The sequence below is a fragment of the Solenopsis invicta genome, chromosome 6 (genome assembly GCF_016802725.1).
Source record: "Solenopsis invicta isolate M01_SB chromosome 6, UNIL_Sinv_3.0, whole genome shotgun sequence".
Classification (NCBI taxonomy): domain Eukaryota; kingdom Metazoa; phylum Arthropoda; class Insecta; order Hymenoptera; family Formicidae; genus Solenopsis; species Solenopsis invicta.
Window position 1 is genome coordinate 19,437,923 of NC_052669.1, and position 18,119 is coordinate 19,456,041.

Here is an 18,119-nt window from a genome sequence, read left to right on the forward strand (position 1 = left end):
ACAGGTTTTAATTCATAAAATATTGTATGTTAATTTGTTAATTTATTTAAGAAACGAAATAAAACTGTGCAATCGTTGTTAGACATATACGCATTGTTATAATTGCGCTTTCAAATGTACAAACATGCATCTCATGCTGATTAGAGCAATTTATACAATCCTCTACACGCCTCATTTTCACACATTAAATGCATCGCTGAATTTTATAACGATGTAATATATGTAACATTTGGAAATTATTTCTAATTTTAATGTATGCACACTGTCGAATCAAAGCCATACGTTAAGACGAAATGATATGTAGGTAAGATTTTTCTAAAAACTTTTATTTTTTTCCACACTCATTACACATGTAAAAAGACACTCGTTGGTCGATTAAATTTTTGTTTGAAAAAAAAACAGTGTGGCAAAAACGATCGATATATAAAAAAAGCGATACTGTCTAAATGTTCGACAAATGATTCAGCGCTACCATCGGACAGGCCATTAAATAATCCTTGCTAATATTAATATTATGCATACTAATATTCAAGATTTCATTGATCAGTAACGCGCTTCAAGCTGCCCACATCAATGGCTCTCATCGTTTGCGAGTTTCAAACGGGATGTCGGGAATCGGGTAATTATATCCTACGGATGGCCTGGGTGTCGTGGGCGGTAGAGTTGGGGGTGGTGCTGGTCTTCCGGTCGGTGGCGGTGAAGTTGGCGTGCTGGGTGTGATGCTGTAAATTGGCGTGGGTGGCGGTGGCGCCGTCACTGTTGAATATACTGGCCTCGGAGTTGACGGTGGAAGATATGGTGGTGGTCGGGTTTGTGGAGGAGGTGGTGTGTACTTAGTGGTTGGTTGAGTAGTTCTGGGCGGTAAATAGATAGAAGCTGTTGTTCTAAAAGTTGGAGTATATCTTGTGGTGGGAGGCGTAGTTGGAGTGTATCTTGTGACGGGTGGAGTATATCTAGTCGTAGGTGGAGTGTATCTAGTCGTGGTTGGAGTGTATCTAGTTGTAGTTGGAGTGTATATGATTGTAGAAGGCGTTGTACGTATACTTGGAGTATAACTTGGGGTGGGTGGCGGAAGATAGGTAGATGGCTGGCGAGTATATTGCGTGGTCCTTTCAGTAAATGGTGGAGGTCGAGTAGTATATTGTGTAGTTCTTTGCGTGGTTCTCTCAGTAAATGGTGGAGGTCGAGTGGTATATTGTGTAGTTCTTTGCGTGGTTCTCTCAGTAAATGGTGGAGGTCGAGTGGTATATTGTGTAGTTCTTTGCGTGGTTCTCTCACTAAATGGTGGAGGTCGAGTGGTATATTGTGTAGTTCTTTGCGTGGTTCTCTCACTAAATGGTGGAGGTCGAGTGGTATATTGTGTAATTTTTTGCGTGGTTCTCTCAGTAAATGGTGGAGGCCGTGAGGTGGTTGGTTTCGTAAAATAACTTCCCTGTGAGGACTCGTGTGGTCCAATTTCATATTCATATGGTTCCGTTGTTGAAGGCGGTAGATAAGGAGGCGCAGTTTTGGGTGGAGGAGGTGGTGGTGGTGGCCTGGTGGCGGGAGGATATGTAAAGACGGATTCTGGTGTAGTGTATACATATCCTGGCGTTCGAGGAGGCGGAGTCCTTGGTGGGAAAGTTTGCGGAGGAGGTGTACGTGGTGGCGGCGTTCTCGGTGGAGGGGTTTGTGGAGGTCGTGTATATGGTGGCGGGGTTCTTGGTGGAGGAGTTTGTGGGGGCGGAATATACGGTGGCGGCGTTCTTGGCGGTGGAGTTTGTGGCGGTCGTGTATATGGTGGCGGCGTTCTTGGTGGCGGTGTTCTTGGTGGAGGAGTTTGTGGCGGTCGTGTATATGGTGGCGGCGTTCTTGGTGGAGGAGTACGTGGAGGTGGAGTCTTAACAGGTGGTAAATATGGTGGAGGCGTTTGTGGGGGAGGTATATATGGAGGTGGCGTTCTCGGTGGAGGAGTTCGTGGAGGAGGAGTATATGGTGGCGGTGTTCTCGGTGGAGGTGTTTGTGGGGGAGGTGTGTATGGCGGCGGCGTTCTTGGTGGAGGAGTACGTGGAGGTGGAGTCTTAACAGGTGGTAAATATGGTGGTGGTGTTCTTGGTGGAGGCGTTTGTGGAGGAGGTGTATATGGAGGTGGCGTTCTCGGTGGAGGAGTTCGTGGAGGAGGAGTATATGGTGGTGGTGTTCTTGGTGGCGGAGTTTGTGGAGGAGGAATATATGGTGGCGGTGTTCTTGGTGGAGGTGTTTGTGGGGGAGGTGTGTATGGCGGCGGCGTTCTTGGTGGAGGAGTACGTGGAGGTGGAGTCTTAACAGGTGGTAAATATGGTGGTGGTGTTCTTGGTGGAGGCGTTTGTGGGGGAGGTATATATGGAGGTGGCGTTCTTGGTGGAGGAGTTCGTGGAGGAGGAGTATATGGTGGAGGAGTATATGGTGGCGGAGTTCTTGGTGGCGGAGTTTGCGGGGGAGGTATATATGGTGGTGGCGTTCTCGGTGGAGGAGTTTGAGGAGGCGGTACGTATGGCGGCGGTGTTCTCGGTGGAGGAGTTTGTGGAGGTCGTGTATATGGTGGCGGAGTTCTTGGTGGAGGAGTTTGTGGGGGCGGAATATACGGTGGCGGCGTTCTTGGCGGTGGAGTTTGTGGGGGAGGTCTGTATGGTGGCGGGGTTCTTGGTGGAGGTGTTTGTGGGGGCGGAATATACGGTGGCGGTGTTCTTGGCGGTGGAGTTTGTGGGGGAGGTGTGTATGGTGGCGGGGTTCGTGGTGGAGGTGTTTGTGGGGGCGGAATATACGGTGGCGGTGTTCTTGGCGGTGGAGTTTGTGGGGGAGGTGTTCTTGGTGGCGGTGTTCTTGGCGGTAACGTAAACTCTGTATCTGGAGTTGAATAAACATATCCTTCAGTTGTTCTTGGTGGCGGTGGTGTTCTAGGTGGTGGTGGCGGTGTTCTAGGCGGCGGTGGCGGCGTTCTTGGTGGTGGTGGCGGTGGCGGGAATGTTCTTGGGGTTGTAGTTGTATATTTTTCTGTTATCACATATGTTGACGTTCTTGGTGGTGGTGGTGGCGTTCTTGGTGGTGGCGGTGGTGTTCTTGGTGGCGGCGGTGGCGTCCTTGGTGGAGTTTCAAATGGAATCTTCGGAGTAGTGTATACATATCCATCTGTTCTCGGTGGCTGTGTTCTTATCGTTGTTTGAATCCTTGGAGTTGTAGAAGTATACGGCGGAAACGTCCTCGGGGTTGTATACTGTGTCACTACACTTTGTGTTGATGTTTTTAGTGACGGTGGTACTGTTCTTATCGTTTGAATCCTTGGAGTTGTATAAGTGTACGGTGGCAATGTCACCGTCGTCGGCCTATATACTAGGCTTGTCCGTGACCCTCTGCCAATGAAATCATAACTTACAATATATGGTCGATAAAAAATAATTATTTATTGTTATGTAAATATTGATTGGTTGCAAATAACATTTTTTTAAGACAAATTTAATCAAACTGTATTATAAAAGTATTAAGATAGTATTATAAAGATATTAAGATTGCGACACTATTGATTACTTACTCAGTGGGTAAAGTGAAAGGTTTAGATGGTGGCTCATAGACGTAACCCTGAAACTGTGGGCTGTTCTCTATTGCACGTTTGCTTCTCTCATGATTTGTATCTGCATGACACGTGGAGAGCACGGCCACCAGAACAGCCGCCCACAGCAGCTTCCACTGCAACAGAACTTTCGTTAAAATTTCAGAATTCCAAATAATATAAAAATTATGCTTTATTAAGAATTAAATGAGGTAATGGATGTCGTGCGTTCCAGAGTGCAAAAAAAAAATACGAATACGTTGTAGTGACTACGTAAAATTTGATAAACACTGTATACAGACAATGTACAAGTATTTACAATTTATATATTGCAGCTTATATATATTACAGTTTATATATACATGTGTATAATATATTACGGTGAAGAGTACCCGACGGTGTCTGTAATTTCCATGAGCGCGAAGCGATTTATACGAAACGCAACGAAAATCAAATGCAACTAATATTTTCACGCGACAAATACTTTGACTTTGTTTGCAGCACTTGATCTTTTACGAGCGCAAAAACGCAGTCTTTTAAAGTTTTGCCTAATTTTAAATTTTTTACGACACTGATAGGTGTGTTAATCCCCTTTGACGCTAATTAAGGATTACCTTATTTAGTTGATGGAATTTAGTTATTTTTTGTTTTACTCAAACTTCATAGATTTCATATGCAGATTGTAAAAACTGCCTTTGAGAACTGCTAGCCTAATTTTTAACATACTTTTATTATGACTTTTTATTACATTTACCTTTACTTCTTATATACAACATATTTATCTATATTGTATGTATATTTGATTAACGATAACTATCATTACAAATACTTTTTCTTTGAAGCTTCCTAGATAATTTTTGCGCCAAGGATCGTCGATTGAAGGAGGAAATAAAAATCATTAAAAAAATTTTTTTTTGCAATAATTAGTCGAACGTTCACGTATGCAATTGTAATAGATCGAAGATCATCTCCGTGGGATAATCTCACGCTTTGTACAAGATAATCTTACATAACGCATCTTGGCCACGCAGCGCTATATAGTACGACGATGACGATCGTGAAAGGTTCACGAGCGTAGAATATGGTGTATCTTTTCATTGATTAACGTTCGACGACGCAAACAATACCATTTACTACACTATGCTTTCCGTTAACATATAATTTTTTTTAATGCAGGACACTTATGTGCTCCATTTTAAGCAATTAAGCATTAGCTATTATATTTCTTAACGTAAATTTGATATATTTAGTATTAGCTTTATTATTTGGTATTTACAACGTTAAATATTTTTAATTGCGACTTTTATTATTCAATCTTTTCTCGTTTAATTCTCATTATTTAATATTTTTAGTTTTTAATATAGTTTATATTTAAATTATGTTAAAACAAAGATGTATGTTCACAATAACACGTTATATTTGTTTCTTCAACATGTACAGATAATCTTCTACATGACAGATGAATCGCGAGTCTATTCAAAGGCGTTTGCTTCATTTCATCAGATTCAACTGGCACTTTTGACTGACAAATTAAATCGCTGTAACCGTTCACGGCGGTACCTGCATTCGACGAACGACGATTCTGTCCCGAACAAGCGCGTCCGGTGACCTTTAGCTTTATAATTTATATGGGAGGATCGCAGAGCGTACCCCCACGGAGAGAAGACAACCTCTCCCAACTTGTATCAGTGTGTGAAAGGTGTTTGTTGTAGAAGTGTGCTGGAGTCGGTTAAAGAAGCGATACGGATTATGGAATATCGTGGCAAACGCTACATATCTCAAAATCAGCAATATTAAAGTTTCTAAATAAAAGTAGAATTTTTTCTATCAGAAACTTTAATTCTCAATTTATTCAAATTTAATTAAAATAAATAGTTTAACATTTTTATTTTTAAAAAGACATGACACCGCATTAATATTTGAATTTAAGCTAAAGCAAATGTTTAAATATTGAAATAAATTTAACTATATAAAAATAAATTTAACTCTTTAGATATTTTAATCATGAAAAATTTAATACTGACTCTCACGTATAGATTGCGCAGTCTTTTTTAAATAACTACGAGATATCATTTGTCAACGTTAAATGTGTGATAGTAATATTACATAGGTGTGTTTTAAACATATTTGTGACATAGTATGTGCAATAAAATTATTATAAGAGAACTGTGCAGGAAGTATACATATATAACTGTGTAAATATTCATAAATTATTGAAAACGATGGTATATAATGTTATAAAACACAAGTAAAAACATAGAATTAACAGTTAATTTAAATTTTATTTTTTACTATAAATATAAGATAGAAAATAATGAGCTTCTACAATTCATAAGAAAGCTTGTTATAATTGCATTTTTAAACTAAAGATTGCTGTTACAAGATATAATGTATTTTTCAGATAATTCTTGCACTTCCCTGATGGCACATCTGTGGCATCATCTAAGTCAATCGATTACGTCCATTAACTCGCCACTATATCTGTTCTACCTTTGGCCTTTTCCATATTTGCTTTAGACAGATTTCTCTTGTAACGTGCCATTGCACGAAACCTATTGTGCCAACAACAGGGCGTTCTCTCTCTCTCTCTCTCTCTCTCTCTCTCTTTCTCTTTCTCTCTTTCTCTCTTTCTCTTTTGCTTGAGGCGAAACTATAATCACAAGAACTTAATAGTCATGTCGATTGAGTCAATGGCAACTTATGATTTCGAATAAATTTTTGCTGCTTACGCAAAAGTATTATTTAAATTTTAAGGCGTTGTCGAATCAAGTGCACTTACAAGATTGACGTTTTATTTCAATTGAAAGAGAAAGCAAGAGAGAAAGAGAGGAAGAAAGAAAAAGAGAAAGAGAATTTATCATTTCATATTATACTTAAAACAGTTTTGTGAAGCTAGTTTTCAATTTGTAAAATTAATTTTACATATATTTGCTAATTTTTAATATAATTTTGAATTTATTTTGTACTCCTTCATGTTTTCATTAAATTATTCATGTTCTAAAATTTCAATTTAATTTTTAATTTAATGAAAACATAACCAAGAATTCGTATCATGACAAAGATAAACTTATTAAGACTGATCAAAGAGGCATCCACATAGAATATCATTATTATGTACAATAAATGAATATTCTATGTATAGGAAGTTCGATAATAATAATACCGGTTTTAATGAGGCTGGTGTAAGTTCACGGTGCAAGTCTCTTGGAAAATTACGTAGATTATGTAAATGTGAAGAGAATCGCGAACAACATTCTTGCAGGGCGCTTTGTAACTGCCGAATGTAAGATTATTTCGTGAAAAAGACAGGATTTGCACGGTGTAGACCCACTCTCCCTCTTCCTCCCAATCACGAAAAGTGCCAGAAGTTGTCTTTGATGGAATTTATGACAGGATTTATTTGCAAACCATTTACCGGTGACATGAGTAATCATCCTATTCTTGCAACTGTAGGATACTCAAAAGACTTCGAGAAAGAGACGTTTGCGCTTTCTCAAGAGACTCGAGAGATCATTTAAATTTAAAATGCAACGCAATAAAACGCAAAAAAGTCGATTTCGAAACTTTGTTGTGCGGAATATACGCACGCGCAAATTACTTTATCGCGGGCGATTATATTTTCGCTGCACGTGATAAGTAGGGCAATTATCAGAGCATAATAACCGGTGGGCACCCGGTAGTGCGCCATCCGCACTTGTTCAGCGCCGCGCAAAGGTCCGTGTAAATTAAGCAAACAATCGATCATTCTCACAAAGTATCCTTAGACACTTCATTTACATTTGGAGAAAGCGAGAGCCCGCGAGATGCTGGCCGATAAGCGACATGAACCTCGATGGCCTTTTTCTCATTGGGTCGACGTGTGCCTCGTGTAAGGTGCAAAATGTCTTGCGCAACGCAATCGAGCGTTGAAATTTCTAATCACGCGACTGTCGCTAATAGACACGGAAGAGAGTCGATCGAATCGCGAGGCAATTGCCGAAGATATAGAATTTCTTTTGTGCGAACTTTTCCGAGATAATTGCGCGGACAAATGAAAGAGCCCTCCAGAAAGTGTTGCAAGCGCCGCGCGTTTATAAAAACATATTTTATTATAATAATTAAAAAGAGCAAGATGTAATTAAAAACTTTCTACATAATCTCATAGTATTAAAACTTTAGTTAATATAACTATGTAATGAAAAATTTTGTAAAGTAAAATCTTATATTAATTACAAGATAAATGTGGAGGGTGATTTAAAGCTTTTATCTTGAAAACTTTATGGGCTTTGAATCAAGTCTCATTAGAAGTAGCATACTTAATAATGTATCTATAGTTTTCGATGTAACAAGTGGATTCCATCAGTAGTATCTTCAAATACTTGTACCGGATGTATGCAAATTACGTGACCTTCCCTGCGTTTTAAATAAATGTCAAGGCTCAAAAAATTGTTAATAGCCGGGGAAGTACCAAGCATTGGGATATTGTCAAATCAATATTCCGAATGACGTTCACGCGAGGAATCTATGGTAATAAAAAAAGCATAGGAACGTCTGGTAATCACATTGCACGTTTCGTGACAGCGGGCTATCGTATCAATATTACCTATCACAGTCGTTTTACTTTGATTGAATATTAACTATAAAAAAAGAACGTGCAGTAAAGGGATTCAGCAAAATTAATGGTCAATCATCTCGTCATTATGTTGCCATTTTGTAACAGATGGTTCATGAAGATGTATTAATATTCGTCTACCACAGCATACATTACGAAAGCAAGCAATGTAACAAATGTATGAAGTGAGAGAAGATTCTGGGGAAAAATTAATGCACTATTTTAGTTTTATGCATTAATATGTATACATACATTTACATATTTAATGTAAAAATGCAAGTAAAATAAAGAAAAAAAAAATATATATATAAGGTAAGTGTTTCAATAATCTGTAATAATGAATCAAAATTATTGAATATTTGCAAGAATTTACAATATAAAATAATCTAATTATATAATTAACCGAAATAAGAAATATAAAGCCTTATTTTATTGTTATAAAAATAGAAGAAAATTTTAAATTATTCCAAAAATAATAAAACTTTGTAAAATATTCAAATGTTTTTAACAATAATTTTTATAATACTTAAAACAGTCTATTTTATAAATATCTCAAAGTATTTAAAAATTATAATTAAATTAATAAAGAAAAGACTAAAAATACTTAATAATGAATTTTCGTAAATGTCCATGTATAGGAACATGTTCGGTCATTGGGACATTTACCTTATATATTTCGCAACGCGCGAAATTCGGAGCAACGTGAGGGTCGGGGAAAATCTCATTTCGCAAGACACGATTCTCTGCGTAAGGCGCATCCTTGACAGAAAAAAAGCAGGTGCCATAATTCGTGAGCGACACCCAGACTGCGAATCGCATTCTGATGTCGGTTAGCCGTGGAGAAAGCAATTTGTCAGGTTTGACTTAACGCGCGGCGGTCCGCTCTTAGCAAAACAGGCTTAATCAACGTGGGGTGCGTGTGCGTTCAATGGTGAGCGTACACACAGCCGGGTCAACCTTATAAGGTGCAAATATAGTTTCTTGCATAATTCGTGCAAGCCACCAGCGAGTTACGTCTTGCTAGGCACTAATAAAGTACGATTAAAGCCTTCGGAACAGGTGCTTTCCAATTATCTCACTTAACGATGATAAATGCTCGTATCGATTAGCGTAATCTCCACTGATTGTGTCATATCTCGAAACGGAGTAAAAGTCACGACGCTAAATACTACGCATAGCAATGAAATGACAAACGAAGTGAGTAAAATTTCTTGAAAAAAATATTACAAAATACGTGTGAATTATAAAATCTATCTCCTAATTTTTCAATTTAGCAAACATTCCAGTCAGCACACAGTTACATTAATTCATGGAATAGTTTCCAATTTTTCACTAGAAAGATTGAATATTTCGTAGAAGCCTCTTCTTAAGAAGGTAAATTTTCCAAGAATATTCTTAAGTTTAAAAGTACATTATCTTACATATCCTAATAACATTCTTCAAGCGTATTGCTTCATACAAAATAAAATATTTTATGTTCTAATGCGGTAATCATAATTTTTCAAATATTGTATTATATAAGATCTTTGAACACATAAAAGTCATTCAAAAAATATTTTATAGGACAAACGTAATATTATTCAATATTTCAAGTAAAATTACAAAGAAAATTTATATAATATTCGTTTAAAAATATTTGAGTGAAAACTAGATTTCATAGAATGTATAGGAATATGAAATCTTCTCTGTGTGTTGACTGGGTTATTGAACTAATCTAACTTCACAAATTTACAAATTTTTTGTTATTTTCTTTCTTACAAACCGCGATGTTTCTTTTCTAATTAGAATAATGTACTTGATTAATTCGCTCAATTTTTCAATTATTTTAAATAACCTACTTTCATCATGTAATAACAAGAAAATAAAGATCTAAGCACCATCTTGTAATTATCTTGCACCAGCCAACATTAATGAGTCTTTATTAATTATTTGTTCATTAATAACTAGTCAATATTAATTACTATGTTGCGCGGCGCGATCATCTGTGAAGAGCATGGAAACTTCTGTTAATTGCACCTGCGACTCGTAATTACTTTCTGCGTACGGCTTGACGTCGAAGAACAACGTGACTCGAAAAGACCGACGTGCCATTGTCGAACGCCGACAAAAGTCTCGGCCACGTAGTACGATGTTTTCACTGCTTAACATGACAGAGCCGGTTCTTTCCACGCCGGATCGGTACGTGCGAACGGAAAACCCGTACCTTTGCTTTTCAACCCCATGACATTTCCACGTGCGTTTAACCGATCGCGTGTTACATAGTAAGAAACTTGCAGTAACTTATCTCGCGCACACATTATAAAAAGTACCACTTTCCTCCTCGTATTAGGCGTAACGGTATGTAAGCATTTATATTGCCTCGCGCTACGATGTGGCATTGTAGTAAAAACTTTGAGCTGTATCTAAGTTGAAAGTTTAAATTATATACAAAAGCTGAGATCTAAGTTATAGAAACTACTGTAAGAGCGTGCTATAAAAATGTAAATCAAATTATATAAGTTAAAATTGAAGGCATCGAAACGCGTTACGGTATTTGTGGTGATCACACAAAACAATTTTTTTATTTCTCCATCATCTGAATTTATCCATTACTCACACTGTAAAGTATTGAGGAAAAATTGATATACAGAAATTATTAATATAGATAAATACTTTAAATGAATATTATAATATATTCATTAACTAAATATATTTATTTAAAAAGTATACATATGAAAAATATTTCTTATAAAATAATACGGTACCTTTTTATTGGTGCAACCTTTAAATAAACATCTTTGTTACCATTTTCCTCAACACTGCGCTGAAGTAACGGTGAGTTACTCTGTTTCTACATTTTTTTAAGTGTCGCTTTAATTAATGATTTAGGCGATAACAAGAGAATACAACGACGAGTTCATATTTCATGAACCTGCGTGGGATGTAACAGCAATTAAGAAGAATCCAATCTCGCGTCGCGACGAGTCTCCTCGACGCTGCCAAAAGGCAGAAGTTCGCCGATGATGATGCGCCGCATTATAATTGCATTACGCAAGCGGACCGGCGGTTGACCTCGCAAGATCGATCCTGTCCGGATCTCGCGAAGAGAAAAACGAGGAGGGATACAGGTGGGAGAAGAAAAAGGACAGCCGAGTATTTATCGTTATTACGAAAGGACGTGGGCTCATCTTGAAATTTACTGACCAATTTGGTCCCGCGGCGGTCTCCCTTATTGCATAATCAAAATACCAATGAACGGCTGGTGTCGACTTATCGCCTGGCTGCAGTTCGACTGATCGATGCGAGTATGGGAGAGGACGGTGCCCAAACAAATGCAAATATTCAGCGTTATGTCGTATGCAAGTGTGAGTCACGAAATAGGCGTGAAAATAGTAATCTCGTATTCAGATCTCGTTGACGAACGACTGTTCGATAGTGATAGACAGCGATCTGTAACGACGGATACTGAGATGCTGCGAATCGCTTTCTACGTCGCGTAATGCTGCTTTGCATTTCTTTCGTAACAAAGGATCCATGGATCGTGTTTCAAACGGACAGATTGTATCGCGCGTTGATAGCTCGAGTTTAAAAATCTGTTTTAATTAAAGTCAAGGTACGATTAACAATTACGTTATTTGTAATTTGAACTGTACAGCGTCTACGATTTTTCAATTTTGTCGTTATAAATAAAAACATTACTGTGAACTCAAGAAAAAAAACTGTGAGAAATATTAAAATTACTTTTGTGATCAAATTTTGATATTAACACTTCGATATACGGATGGAATTAATAAATCAGTTATTGCTAACTGAATTAATCATAGCAAAGATGAAAGATGTGCCGAGAAATTAAAAGTTATTTGCCACGTTAAATATATCGATGAATAGCTGCCAATAATTTTTACCCGGTTTTTTCAATCGTCTTTCAATCAAGTAGTTAAATACCGTAAGTTTTTTTAAAACGCATTTTGTGCACAATAAAAAAAATCTCACGTAAAAATATTCAACACCGATAGAGTTATGATAAGACGAATGCAGTTAAATTACGCAGTAAAATTTCACAGTCTTGAAAAACGTTTCTTGAGCAATGCAAATGTTTCTGAAATATCGAGCCTTAAGATATATAATTGCGAAATTGATAATACCTCTGTGAATGCGGCGAAGATTCTTGTGTATTATAAATATGGTAATCTCAAAATGTCCCCAGTCTTTGGAAGTTAAAACTCTTTCGAAATTAAGATATATTTTTATAATATCAAGAACGGAATTTCCATTGCGCAACTTGTAACATAAATTTTTTATTAATTTAGAAACATGTGGATTTTTTTTATACCGCAACATCTCGAAGAAGTCCTCCATTAACATTTTTTAAAATCACAGCATATATGATCGTAGATTCCATCAATTAATTTTTTTTTTTTTTGACAAGCGTAGAAGCTTGAATTTTTTATTCGATCGACACAGCCCAAGACGCTTAAGAAAATGCGTATTCGGATGAATTCACAAATTTATGCTAAGCGAGTAGCAAATTATAGACGAATATTTTTAGGTCTTCACCTAAATGGTGGACTAGCATCAAATCTTCTTTCAACCATCCAAGCAACATTTCTATGTTAACGCGTTACTTAATGTTTAGATACGATGTGACGATGAGCCATAAATATTGCGTCATTAATTTTGAAATTGTCATGATCCAATGCCGAATTTCAAAATTTTATTAATTCATATTAATTTATATTACAAATCAATTTGTGCATTAAAATTATCGCTTTCACAATATATGAGAAAAGTTATTGATTTAGTTATCTGTAACACTATGGATATTATATAACTGCAATAAAAAAATTTGCTATTTGACTTAATTATATAGTAAATAATTTTGTATTGCAAATACTGCAATGCTTAATGTGTTTGCATTTATATTAAAGTAATTTAGAATAAGATAACTAAAAATAATTGTTACTTTACTAGTGCAAATTCAATGAAATTAATTTTATGATATAAGAAACGATTATATAATCTTACAAAAAATTATGAATATATTATTGATATCATTACGCCCATTGTTCGCGTTGTTTATAACATATATCAATTCTAACTTTTGTTTAGTGGTCAAACTCGTTTCGCGATGGTAATCGTGACGATCGAACAGAGTAAAACACGAAAATACCAAATTGAATCTTTTCAACGTGATTCTTGAACGTGACGAATCATCAACGGGACAATTCATCATTCTGTTGACGGGCGATAATCTGGGGATTTAGAGGAAAAAAATCTTCTTACGGTGGAAGATCCGTTATGTAACACACCGTGCACATGCTTCGGCAGTAATTACGACATTTTTGCGGATCGTTAACGATGCGCAGTCATTGACATTCGGCCTGAATGGATGCCAAGCAGCCAGCGGATAGATCAGTGAAAGTTACGATTGCAAGATGTGCAATTAATATCATAATTGATTAATCACTGATTACAAATTGAAATAAATTTTGTAAATAAACTAATTTAGTTTTTATACGGAAAGAAACAATTTTATTGTAACATCTAAAAATTTTGCTTGACACAGATGGAAAAATAATTTTATGTTTGACATAATAAAAATTATTATGTAATCTAAGATATTCAAGAGTGACGGACTTCAGGACTGCTGCAAAAAGTTTTAACATTCTAACAATTAGCTTAAACGTCCAATATAAATTTTTTAATGGCTCAACGTAATTATTTTCAGATCTGCATCAGCAACATTGTTTTTTTCGTGTGCGATTCTTTAATTATGTATCGTATTCAATTTTTTTAAAATTACATTATGGTAATCAGTAAAATTTATCATAACATATTTCTGTATAATTGTAGTTTTAATAATTTGCGTTTTAATATATATTCTTCAATTTTTGTTTCTGTATTTATTTAATATTCTCAAAGCTAAAAAATATATTTACTTTTAATTGTGAAACATTGATGATATTTACTTACTTATTGTCATCACATTAAACGGAGAATATCGATCCTAATATTTCTCATGACGCAAAAACCTTTCACGTGAGGCTCGCGTGGTCTTACAGTTAACGATTGAACATCTGTTTCCATCATCTTGTTTATTAAAGATAAGTGTCGCGAATAAATGTAACGTTCTTTTTCATCGCAAGTAGAATTGTGCCAATGATGTAAATATCGTCATTACATATTTAATTCTCATTCATAATTTTTACATGCAAATCGCATTAATATATTTTATTAATGCGATTTGCGAATTATTTTGTCACCAAATCAATCAGTCTATTTTTATGACAGTATAAAAATTGGTTTACACGCTAAACGACGATGCTAATTAATTGTATATACATGAAAAGTTATGCAAGTTATAATCGGGATTACCGATCTTTAACCTTTCGGTCAACTTGAGTAAAAATTTCAATTATGCATCGTGTCGGTGTAAAACCATTGCACGCTAATTCTACCACTCACTACAACTAGTCGATAGTTACTCGTTAACGTTTGGGTTACATTTAATCAAGCGACCGTGACGTGAAGGAGTTTGATTAGCTAACGAGAGGATCTCGTTGACAGTCAAGCCACTCATTCTTATGAATAATAACAATTTATCAACATTATACATACAGAATTGTAAGATCTAAAATTATAATTTTAATGATAGGAATTTTTTGAAGAATTTATGAAATTAATCAGTACAATTATTTTTCAATTTTATAACAAAATTCTCAATTTGCTGTTAAAATAAATTTTAGATTTAATTCATTTATTTAATTAGTCCTTTTAAGTGCAACAGATAATGAGTGCAACGTTGGAGCATTGCGCTCCGAAGAAAAAGCACGGAGATGAATGAGGAAAGTGAGAGTTGACAAATGAAAGCGATTAAGATCCCCAAAGGACTACCGTCGATTCATGTATCTTCCGTACTTCAGTACGGATTCGCCTAATTTGCATAGAGCGTGCTGGGCCGTGAACCGCGGTGAGAGACTCGTTAGGCATCGCAACTATGCCTTATTTGATGTCGAACAGAAGACGCGGTTGTATTACGTCATGAGATTCTCGAGACCTCTAATGGCACGCGAACCGAACAGTTTGATGGCGTGTAACTTTTTACGCGCGAGAATCGCACAATTGACCTTTACCGAACGAAAATTTACCTTGTTACGTGACCGTCCCCATTTTAATCCACGCATTAAGCAAGATTAGGCGGCTCTAACTCGATTTGTAAAATTCGATGAAATGTGGATATTACATAAATCACTAAAATTTAGATTTATATTCATCTTTTATCCTTCGGTCACCGACTGTGATCCCGAGTCAGCATCGATGCGGAATCGCTATAGAATCGATTCTAATAGCGATTTCGTATTGCTAACTAAATTCAAATTGTGAATAATAAATTTTATAGAAGACAAGATTAATAACAATTTTATTTAAATGATGCTTTCAATAGTCACGTAGCAGATACGGAGATGATTTTAGTCTAGAAGAATTTTTGTAAAAATAAATGTGAACAAGTTGGTGGATTAGCCAGTGAATGGTATTCTTCAGAAATTTTATATATTAAGATTTGTTTTATACGCAAAGTGAATGTAAGTTTTGCATTTAACGAACTTTTAAATAAAATATTGTTATTCGAATAGAAGCTAGCATGTATCAAAATTTTTATATAGTCATAATTTATATTTTATATTAGATTACAAAGATTGAATACATTTATTTGTAAAAAATCAGTTAATCGATTAACAGATGCGCTTTAAAAGAAAAGTTTTTATTTCTCTTAAGTATGTTTAAAATAATTTACAATTAACTAATTTTTTACAAATAAATTTATTATTTAATCTTTAATATATAATATAAATTATAAGTTTTAATTAATAGTTAAAGTTTTTTAATTACGGGAATTTATAATTGCAACAGATTTTAATTAACAAAGAAATTTGAAGGAACACTGTTTTGGAATTTAACGTCAATATTTTTACTTAATAAAAATCTTTCTTTTAAATTTCCAAAAATTATTACAATATATTTTACTAAATAATTTTCAGTCTGATTACTATATTCTTTTTTTCATTTGCGCATGATTTTGATAGCATTACAATTTTTTTGTTGTGAAAAATGAAGTTTTACAATAAGAAATTAGCAATTAAGGAAATTATAAAAAATGTGCAAGAGACGGATTTCAAGTCAAGGAACAATAATAACCCTTGGCATTTGCAGCTGCTGCAACAGCTGGCTATCTCGCTATTAATTCCCGCGAGAAGAGTAGGTTTATGTGTAAATACCAAACGACAGGCTCACCGACGAAAACGCTATTTTAAAGGAAAGGAAAGTGCACGTGACGGGTGTAACGCTTATACGAAAATCGAAGGCGCAAAAACGACCAGACCATTCTCACCATTGTCACGAGAATGCATACGGAATAAATTATCGCCGTTGCATCTTTGCTGTTGCATTCGCTGCGCTCAATACTTTCTACTGCGAATAATTTGCGTTATCGCAGCATGACAAAATTTCGACTCCAAAAATGTATGCAGAATGTCATAAAAAAACTTATGTAACGACACAGCGGACTCGATAATATCATAAAACTTTCTTAAAGAATTTTTTCTGTGATAATCCAAGGAGTATCTAATTGCACAACAACTTCGAATTAAATTTTACTAAGCAAAGAAATAATGGAATTAGAAGAAATTTAATTTAAAATTGAATTAACATAAAAGATTTTATACATCAAATTCAATTGTTTAATATTTAAAAATTTAAGAACTTTGTACCAAAGTACTAAATAAAGAAATTTTGCTTGTCATATAAAAATCGATATAATAATGCCACTTTACATAAGTTTGCTCATTAAACTCATGTTAATATTTATACTTAATTTTTTTTTACAAATTTTTAGTTAATTTATGTCACTTTTTTAAAAATATGGCAACAAAATTATATTCAAAATTATCATCACATTTGTTTCAGCGTTTTTCATCTGTCATAAGATGCAATATGATTTGCACGAAAACGCAAAGGTTTCTAACGACTTCAGGACATTGGCATGAAAGATCGATGAACGGTGAAGGGTACGACGCAAAGTTGAATTTCTCGATTTTGATTCCCGAGTTGCAATTATTTCCCACCAGCTTTGTTCACTGTATCTCACTTTTCAAGAACACTTCCCGATAAAAAAAGTAGCCCGCAACCCCCTTCGCGCCGAATACACTACCCACGGACGGGGATGTCCGTGCCTATTTTCTCTCACGTCACTTGCGTTTTCACGATTCGTGATGCACTGCTACTTACCATGATTCGATCGTTGCGCTGATCACCGATGAGGATGACCAAAACAGACACTTCAAAACGAACACATGCCTCACTCGGGAGAGCGCGAGCGTCCCGGGAGGTGACTTCTTCGTCTGCAGACGACCAAGAGCATTTATAGGATTTACCCGATTGGCTGGTGGGGAGGACTGAACGTTCGGTCCATGACGATTATTGCCAAGCCTGAGACGTCAGCGGGAGGATGCTGTAATTCTTCTACTTCCACGCACATGTACAGGTGGGGGTTGGACTGGGAAGGTAGAGGAAAAGAGTCGGAGAAGGATAGGGGAAAAAAGAGAGAGAGACAGAGAGAGAAAGTGAGAGTGAGCATCTCGTGAAAAGGACGGAGCCATCCGCGGTATTCCAAAGGTCCGGCCGAACGATGGATGCTGAATGGCGATAGCCGAAGGACTCCTCGTATTCGTCCCTGATCCCAGAGCGCCACGTCCGGAGAGATGATTTCGAGAAACTCAAGGACGTGCGCGCAATCGAAAAAGAGGAATGCTATCGCGAGTCCGTGTCGCCGACTGGTGCATATGCATTTCTCTCTCGTGTGGATGTTCAAGAGAACAAAAAAAGAACACGCAGATTCGGTGGCAGCAAGATGAACGATATTTCGCTTGAACAAGCTCCGCGATGTCCTTATTGTGATAAAAGACGCAAAATAATCGTATATGTTAA

At 36.1% G+C, this 18,119-nt stretch overlaps 1 protein-coding gene across 1 annotated transcript; it reads right to left on the minus strand.

Moving 5' to 3' along the window:
* Positions 1 to 19: 19 nt before the first annotated feature.
* Positions 20 to 17,590, minus strand: LOC105198031 (extensin). Its single transcript, XM_026134857.2, has 3 exons — positions 17,421 to 17,590; positions 3,548 to 3,702; positions 20 to 3,368 (listed from the first exon to the last, which is right to left on the minus strand). The coding sequence occupies exons 1-3, from the start codon at positions 17,421 to 17,423 to the stop codon at positions 581 to 583; spliced, it is 2,946 nt and encodes a 981-aa protein (XP_025990642.2). The 5' UTR covers positions 17,424 to 17,590; the 3' UTR covers positions 20 to 580.
* Between the last annotated feature and the right edge of the window lie 529 nt (positions 17,591 to 18,119).